General features: G+C 34.9%; 1 protein-coding gene across 1 annotated transcript; it reads left to right on the plus strand.

Moving 5' to 3' along the window:
* The first annotated feature begins 397 nt into the window (after positions 1-397).
* LOC112563368 (bis(5'-nucleosyl)-tetraphosphatase PrpE [asymmetrical]-like) lies at positions 398-9330 on the plus strand. Its single transcript, XM_025237300.1, has 5 exons — positions 398-698; positions 1463-1948; positions 2478-2597; positions 3421-6069; positions 7372-9330. Exons 2-4 carry the CDS (start codon positions 1671-1673, stop codon positions 3845-3847), a joined length of 825 nt encoding a protein of 274 aa, XP_025093085.1. The 5' UTR covers positions 398-698; positions 1463-1670; the 3' UTR covers positions 3848-6069; positions 7372-9330.
* The last annotated feature ends 387 nt before the right edge of the window (positions 9331-9717 follow it).

Below are 9717 nucleotides of genomic sequence, written 5' to 3' on the forward strand. Positions count from 1 at the left end.
TATGCAGAAGTCGCACAGCCAAAACAACAAAGGACAGCCTCAGTCTTTTGGTCCTGCATCCAGACACACGACGTGAAGAGTCCAACAGAACTCGATTTCCCGATAGGACATGCCTATCATTAACGCAGAGCTCCACTTTTGAAAATGTATATCGGATTTGTAATATCTGACGATGATCCTTTTTCATTCTGCTTGAAATTATTTTAAACTGCTGTTTACAAGATTTGTGAATATGATGAAGTAAAACAATATTTTAGAAAACGTTCAGTAATTTTAGATGTGTGGCTTTGACTGAAGTTGTTCCTAAGAACTTTTTTTTTTTTTAAACAAGAACCACATTAGATAAATTACGTGATCTTAAATCGAAAGCTCATTCACTCGTTTACTTCTATCACTGATCAGTGAGTCGGTCCCCATAAAGCTTTCAATGTGTGTTTAAATGAACACCATGGAATTTGTGTGCGCGCGATCCCTTTGTTATTTTGCAGAGGCACTAAAAAAAGTGCGTTTGAAGGGTGGAGATGGATACGGGACCCCTTGACAATGAAATTTTCCGTTGAGACAGAGGATGCTTAAAGCAAGACATACGGCCAGAGCATGCCAAATAGAGATTTGAACACTATGCGGATAGGACTTTCCTAGAAGGTCGGCGTCGAAGACAACGGCCCTCAGGAGTTTAAATTCTGGAAGATTAGAATGTAAGTCTGCAAACAAATAATTACAAGGGAATCTTTATGCATATAATTTAAGCATAAGTACAGTGACTTCGTAGGTGGTTTTAAAATAAATCAGAAGATCTGTGCAGTTATGACAACAAATCCCAGGATATTGATCTCTGCATATCCAATTCACCATTATGGCGATCAATTTCTTGTTGGAGTTAGCATTATCAGGTGCGAATTTCGCCAAAAGTAGTGAAATCATTATCTGATTATAGAATTTATGGGCAAGCATGAAGAAAATGCAAGCTCTGTAAAAGCCGACAAGTCTTGAATTGCTTCATCGAAGAACTTTGTGACAAATTGGGTATGATTGAAGCAAGCTAGTGAGAGGTTTAGTCTTTAGACAGTGGATTGTTTCTTCTTTAGCTGGTAATGTTCGAGACTTAAAAGTTTATCGGGGGAAAAAAGTTTGAAATAAGAGAGCAGAGTCACCGAATAATAATAGATGTTAATAAGCAGGTAACCATTTCAAGAGGGGAGAACACTCCATTGCATACCATTATGTAAACACGTATGCTAGTAAAACCAGCGAAGTAAAACTGTGTAGCAGGAGAAGTGGGATTGCGTAAGCATTTCATAGCATTTTTAGAGATAAGACTGAGGTAGGTCTGGGCCAGATAAATCCGCAAATCAGTATTTGTAGTTATAGCAAAAGCAAAGTATCTATGCCATAATGCCACAACATTATATGAACTAAAAACTATCAAACACAGACTGCTAACTGCTGTATTTCCTTTCAGGGAGAGATTACTTCATTGATCGCTTCACTCATTGCTGGAAAAAAAACAACTAAATGCCAAGGCTCATTATTTTTTTTGAGTATCCTATCCCTCTTGACAGATCACTTTAGAGAAGGAAAAATCTTCAGCAGGAAAACATACTGGAAGTGATCTCTTTAAGCTGAAATAATCCGACAAGATTTGATTGTGTTGCTGCTGTCAGTTTTGTATGGCAGCCTTGCTTCATGTCATCTTGTCTTCTGTTCTGCGCTTGGAGCCAGAAAGACCACAAAGCAAATATGACATTCCTGTGCCGGAGTTTTGTCATGCGACACTGAATGCAGAGCACCTGGATGATCGGGAGGTGTTTGTCATCGGAGATGTTCATGGATGTTTTGATGAGCTGTGTCAGTTGTTGGAAGCTGCAAGGCAGAAATGCCAAGATCCTTTTGTTGTTTTTGTTGGTGACATGATCAACAAAGGGCCAAAAAGTGTGGATGTTCTAAGGTAAGGCATACGTTTTGAAATATGAAAGAATAGATTCTAGCTTTTATTTTATCAGTGGTGATGCTAGTGGCAATGGGTGATTATAACAATGACATTGGTAACTAGTGGTAGCGAAACACTATTATTCATTTCATCATGTTTTAGTGATGCTAAAAATAAATATTAAATATGTAGTTGTAGTTCATTTTTCACTAGGGACCAAACACATCTAAAGTTAGGAACATAATAGCTAGGTAAAGTTTGGCAATAAATTGTGAACTGAAATAACACTTTAAAAGTTAGACAAAACTTTCCTTTACCAGCAATAACATACTGTGGATTGAGTCTTGAAGGTAATAATGTAGGCTGTTTTTTTTTGCATGAGCATTATTATTTCTTAATTGTTATTTTATTGTTTTGTTTAGGTTTTTAAAGAATATTTTAAATGGACAGCATGTTTTTATATGTGCATGCCTGTGTAGCTATATAGTTCAAACAAAAATTTTAAATAAATCAGAAATTTGTTACTTTGTGAAATATTGTATACCAGATTGGTACAAGAGATGACTCGAAGAAATGAAGCATCAGCTGTCCGCGGAAATCATGAGGAGTGCGTTTTACGAGAGCTTTGGGCTGTACGTCGGAAGCAAGGGTACATTTTACCAGAAAGGTATGTGTCTTTTGGGAATTTGAGAAAAAGAAATGTACCTATGTATGACATGGGAGGCTGCCACTGCCAGTGTTTACAGCTTTTGTCACATTAGAAAATCTTTTTTTCAGGGAGAAATAGGGTTTGGTTGAGGAAAGGAATTTTGATGTAAGAGTGGCATGTCATTAACCCCCATCACCTTTCCTATATGCAGCTTTAGATGCAGCATTGCTTTAAAGCAGTGGTTCTCAAAGTATTTCGGACCGCGGACCACTTTACTTAAGTAAAAGGTATGGCGGACCACCAAGGCCTAAAAATCAGTCTGTACTATGAATTTCAAATTTAAATTGCCGCATTTGTTTCATTACAATTCAAAACTAAATGTACTTCTGTGACAGTAGTACACTGTATAGTAATAAGTTGACATAAATCTACCTCGTCATTTGTAATTAAAATGTTAATGCGAGGAATGCATCACTTTAAACATTACTTTGATGACATATGTCGACTGCAGCCGCGGACCACCTGACCTATGCCCGCAGACCACACTTTGAGAACCTCTGCTTTAAAGCAATCGGGAAAAATTCTTTAGTGAAATCAATAGTATTCATAGATGGTACTTAGTTATCCAACAGCATTCCATTATTTAAATAGTCATAGTGGATTTTCTTAACATTAGTTTCTCACCCAGCCATGAAGTTGATATGATTTTCTGATGCTTAAACTATAGAAAGTTAATTATATACATTTGTATTTATGAAATGGAGAAGTAACTTGCCATAATTTATAAAAATCTATCTTATCTCAACATTTTTGTTCATTGTTTACTTTCTCTAAATAACAGATATCAGTGGGTCTTGGAGTTAACAGAAGAAGACTTCCAGTACCTTCAAGGACTTCCATACACATTAAGTATTCCCTCCAAGTCAGCACTGGTTGTTCATGCGGGACTTATACCAGGGCTTCCTTTAGAAAGACAGTCCCTTGTCAACCTCACTCACATGAGAAACATCATCGAGGAGGACTTTTTTCATGGTGATGGGTTTGTGGGCAGCAGCAAGCTGGACCAAGGAGAAGCTTGGGCTTCACTTTGGCCTGGTCCTGAACATGTCTATTTTGGACACGATGCAGTTCGAGGCCTGCAGAATTGGCCACATGCTACTGGACTTGACACAGGCTGCTTGTATGGAAATAGTCTTAGTGGAGTATTTATAGGACATGAACAAAATCCTTTGTCTGTTAAAGCATTAAAGATGTATAGAAAACCATGAGTGATCAACAAATATTTATCATCTGTCTTTTATATCATTTTGGCTTTGGGCTTGTAATGTTTAAACAAAGTGAGTCTATGCAACAGCCCTCTGCTGTTTGTCTATTTATGGTAAATGTTAGTGTTAGTTTCCAAAAAACTGAGGAGAATCTCTGAGAAGTGAGATACAGATGATTAATGTCAGCTTACAAAGGTCATTGACATACTTTTTCTGGCATATTAAATGTGCCATTGATGACATGGCTTTTAGAATATTGAAAGGAAATCTATTTTTGAAGAAGAATGCAAACCTGTAGATATTTATAGTTTGAAAAGTTATTTTAGCTTAACGAAAACTAATGCAGTTCATGCTTATATAATACCATCTAGACTAAAATTTAGCATGCAGGTACCCAAGGTCTACTTGTAACTGAAGATTTTTATATCAAAATGATTTCAAACTGAAGTTTTCTTGTAGTTTTTTTTAAAAACATTTTCTCTTTCTTTTCAAGATTTAGGCTCTTGTTTTACCCTTTTCACATGAGCAGGTGACATCAGGGGATTTAAAATAAAATTTTCTGAGTGATGTCATTCTATAAGGGTACTTCACATTAATCTTGTAGCATTATCTCTTTTCTTTCTTTTTTTTAAATGGATTCCAGGGAGGCATCACTTTGTATTACCAAGACATTTTAGAGCATTCCTTATATTATAGTTTGCAAAAATATGATGCATCCATTGCTTCTTGTACTAAACTACTATTTTCATAGTATAAAAGGCAATCCAGAGCACAGGCTTATTAGTCATTTTATTTACTTTTAATGACTTGGTTATCTAACTTACAAGGTACAAATTCTCAAAATGTGGATAAATAATTTGCATGGTATGAGCCTTGAAACATTAACTTGCATGCAATGAGATCATTAAGTACATGGACATATATATATCAACAAGCTGTGAGAAAAGAAGAAAAGCTAGGAACATTGTTTTCATAAGGTATATTAATCTGTTTGAATGGTGTTAAGATTCTGAGCTATTTCTGTACATATTGCTGTTTAAATTCTTGTTTCTTATAAATCAAAGAGATTTGAAATGTTAACTTACAATTTGAAAAATAGTTTTAAAAATGCAGATGTAGAGATTGTTGTCTTTGGATATGCTGAGAGATGAAAGGGTTAAAAGCCATAAGGCACAGTTTAAGTTAAAAGGTGCAAGTGATCTTTTGTTCACATCAGGTTCCTTTATTGGCTCATCTTTGTTAAAGTCCATTTCTCTCTGTTATGTGTACTAAGTAAGATTGATATATTGTGCATTAACAACACCAGCTGGAAGGTTTACAAGAGCATAAATGTTTTGTGTAAAAGATGAAGTTCTGTACAGTGCTTGTTGATAATAATGAATGTAAAATGTGTAAAGAGCATACTCACACTCCTAAGGAGCATGCTCTTAGCGCTTAAGAACAAGAACGAAACATGGACAGCATATGAATGACAGAAAAATTAACAAATAACATATAAACTGTAGAAGAATACACAACCGTACTAAAGGAAGAATAAATTCAAATACAGAAAACACAAAGAGGAACCAAATAACAAAAACAAGAGCTGAGAGTAACATGATATTCCAAAAGGAAGGGTGCGAGAAAGGACTTACATTATGGGAAAGGGTGTTAGGAGTAATGTTTAGAGGTGCATTTTCAGTGCACATTTAAAGGATTCAATAGTGGGTTAGTGTTGTTACAAGTAGAAACTGCTGACTCAGACTATGATTGATGAAGATATTGAAGAAGACTTGAAAGGGCCTTACTTTGACATCAACAGGCTTCATGACAGTTTCTTGTCCGATAGAAGTTCTCAAATAATTCTCTTTTGACTTCTACAGTATTGCTGAAGGAACCAACTTTATTTACATCGGGGGTATCAGTGCACATGTTTATCAGTATTCATTTTCATTGATGAAGTGTTTTATTTTCCTTTGTTTCCTTTTAAACCCTTGGTTGTAATCAAATAATCTTGTAAGATGATTGCTTCAAATAATTCTGTCATCTTGTAATTGTGTTTGCCCATGAGAGCATTGCTTATTTCAGTATAGAATGCTTCATTGTTTTGGCAGCACATATAGTATTGTCAGGACTGTCTGCAAAGGGAAAGGAAGCCGGTTTTTTTGCCTAATACAAGTCTAACTGAGCAGAAAAGCACTAAAAAGAATGGAGCCAACATTGATTTTTTTTTTTTTTTTAAAAAGGTGAGATGAATGGTTTATGCTTTTGTCAAATGCATTGTCATCTCCTAGAACAATCACTTTGTATGCATATCATGTTAGAACAGTCACTTAGCAATACATTTAGCATAACTTTATCCTACGCAAACTTTGACAAAAGGGGAAGCAGCTTGTGATTTAGGAAATATCGCTTACTTCTTAAGCCCTCACCTTAATTTGTTACATCATCACATTATCCTACCAGAAGATACAGGTAAAAGGAATTTTTATATCCCTTAGCTTTTCATTTTCCTGGATATTGGGCTGGCTCTTGTGCTTGCCATTGCCTTGGTCTAAGTGATTGTTAGTTTTTTAATTTTTAAAAAATTTTTCTTGTAAATTTGTTTCTTTTGAAGATGCACCACTTATACATTGTTTAAAAAGTTAATAGGTTTAAGGACTTTTTTAAAATGATTTCTTTATTCTCCAATTTAAATTATTTGTCAGTCTTGATGATAAAGGCTCCATTCATTCCCAAAAGGCACAGTTGCATTAGAATTTACTGGGTAGACAGAGTTGCAGATTGTCAGTTTTAACTGTGAGATATTTCATGCATGAGACTTGATTTGTTGCTTTCATTAGCTTAAAACGATTGGGGGCAGAGGGTATCATATAGTCATATATACCAGTGGTTCTCAAAGTATTTCGGACCGCGGACAACTTTACTTAAGTAAAAAATATGGCAGACCAACAAGGCCTAAAAATCACTCTATTATGAATTTCAAATTTAAATTGCCGCATTTGTTTCATTACCATTCAAAACTAAATATCCTTTTGTGACAGTAGTATAGTAATAAGTTGACATAAAACTTCCTACTTAACTGAAGTTTTCTACAAGCCTATCTGGCGATTTAAACATCACTTTGCTGACATATGACGACTGTCAGCCGCGGACCACCTGACTTATGCCTGTGGACCACACTTTGAGAACCACTGATATATACCTTACTACAAGTTCTAACAGGTGACAGTGTCTAGAGTTAAAGTGAACTGATGACCTTTTTCAAATATTTTGACTTCTTCTCGTCCTTCCTTTTTCAGTGTAATAGACAAATCATCTTGTGTTAACACCAAGACTCACTGTCATTTAAAGCTTTGCACCTAATTCTGACTTTCGTTATCAGAAATCAAAAATTGATTTAGCATTTTTGTTTTGTTAAAATTTAAGATGTGATCATATTTGTTTTGTGTATAAGTTTAAAGTTTAGGCAACTTAACAAAACATAAAAGGTGTCGTAGGCTTGTTATAAAATTTCTTTTTTTTTTATTTTTTTTTTTTTTAAAAAGGCATACCTGGATCGCCTTTCTGACATCATGAAAAGCCCCAGTCATTCTAAAAGATTCAAGCATCTGCTAATGAGTGAACCCAGTCAGTGAACCTACTTTGTGACATGGGACTTAGGTCTTAACCTCTTAACCCAGGTGAGAACTGTGATTTTCAAAGGCTTGTATCTTATGAATGGAACTGACTTGCTCACTTAGGTTCGGATAATTAATATCAGTAAAATTGAAAGATATTGATTGTGAAATGACTGCACTCAGGTTTACCTTTGGAAACATGCAAGCAAAACTGCAGTTTGATCATCATCAACGAAAGACAGCACTTAAGCATCAAGTGTGAAGCAATGAATCTCAGTGACATAATCAGTTGGTTTATTGAAATAAACATTCCACATTGAAAGGTATAAATATTTTGCAATTAATGGAGACTGGGTTTATTCCTTTTTGCTCCCTTGAGGAGCATAGGGCCGCAACAACACCTCACCAGTGGACCTTGTTTTTGGCAGCCCCCTTCAGTTGGGCCCATGTAGTTCAGATTCCAAGTCTGCTTCGGTCTCCCAACTCTCCTCTTCCCTTGAGGGTTCCAGTCACGTGCCTGCCTGGCAATGGTGTCAGCTGGTTTGTGCAGGGTTTGTCCTGTCCAGCCACATTTGCACTTTGTGATGTCTTGACTAGTGGCATTCTGGTTGGTTCTCTTCCACAGGCTGCTGTTGGAGATCTTTTCATGCCATCTTATTCCCAGAATATGGCGTAGGCATCAGTTGGTAAAGGTCTGGAGCTTGTTGTTGATGGTGTTTGTCACTCTCCAGGTTTCAGAACCATACAGTAGGACCGCATTTTTGCAATTTAGGACTGTTAACAGCATGAGTATGTGCAATCTTTAAATTATTTAATGGGGTTTAGGTACACTAAATTCTGAATTACATGACAGAAAATGTTACATTGTGTGTCATGCTTTGGTTTATTTGTAATCTGGGCAAATTTATAGCTGCATTCTATGTTTCAGAACCATTGAATAAGTAAATTTATTTTGCATCCTGATTTTTTTCACATTGTATCAGTTAAAAGTCTACATTTTGTTATTGTTATAAGAAAATAGTTTCTTGACAGTATGTACTGTATTATTATTATTATTTATATACCGTTTTTATAAAGTGGTGCTTGTATATATTTGACAAATTGATATGGTTTATTTAATGTCATCAAAATTCATGTAGTACAGAACTTGTTTCCTCCATTTGTTGTTGTGATTGCTTGAATTTTTGACAAGCATTTAATTTTGCTTTCAATGTTGATGTGATCTCACATATCTTTTTTAATTGTTTTTCACTTATTTATTATTTTGTGCTAACATGCACATTAAACGATAAAACATGTAATTCTTTTATCTGAGTAATTAAATGCTTGTAGAAGTTTAATTTTTACTACATTTTTTATTGATGTTTATACACACAGACCTTTCCTTTTTCAACATCTTTTTTCAAATGTGGCTACAGGTTTTCTTTAATGCTGTGAACAGTGTGTTTGACCAGTCTCTGGGGAACCTTGGAACGTTTTTGTAAGGATAAGTACGAGAGTTCCCCTTTCCAAATACTCATTTTTTTCTTTTACAAGATTTTTGTATTGCACTATTTTCGGTGGTAAAATTAAGGAACAATCCCTTAGTTTTCTTGATGTTGTTTTGTTGACTTTTTTTATTTTTTACTTTTTTACAGTTCAGTTGAACATGGATAGTCAAAAAATAAACCCACACTTTCTTGGTCTTTGAGCAAGAATATCTAAACTGTAAAGTGTGAAGATTTACTTGTATTTAAATATTTACTTATAGACATTATCATTTGGTTTGCACACCCTTGAGTATTTTGTTATTTACACTTAAGTGGTATCTTGGATTTTTTTTTTCATTTTGCTATACTAAGTTTTTGATATACCAACTGAGCCTATTTCAATAAAAAGAAGTTAACATTTAGATTATTCTGTTTGTTTTTACTCATAAATAATATTGACATCTAGCATTTTCATTTAAAAAAAGTCATATCATTTAATTTAGTTTGATAGACCTGTGAATCGATTAAATGTGTTAATGCTTGTTCTTTTATGTATTCTAGATCACTAGTGCTTTGCTAGGAGAAATTACTGTAATTAAGAAGGGTGACTTCTAATAGAAAGGTTAATTGATCAGCTGACCTCATCGACAAGCATGTGTCTTGACACGGCTTCACGAAATGCTTATACAGTATGAACTAAAACTCCTCGATGGCTCTGAGTCAGTACATTAGTCAATTATTGGTCATAACTGTGCCATTGTCATAAATGGCATGCGCTTGATTATTAGGAAGTTCAAAGGCTTTG

The sequence above is a fragment of the Pomacea canaliculata genome, linkage group LG4 (genome assembly GCF_003073045.1).
Source record: "Pomacea canaliculata isolate SZHN2017 linkage group LG4, ASM307304v1, whole genome shotgun sequence".
Lineage (NCBI taxonomy): Eukaryota > Metazoa > Mollusca > Gastropoda > Architaenioglossa > Ampullariidae > Pomacea > Pomacea canaliculata.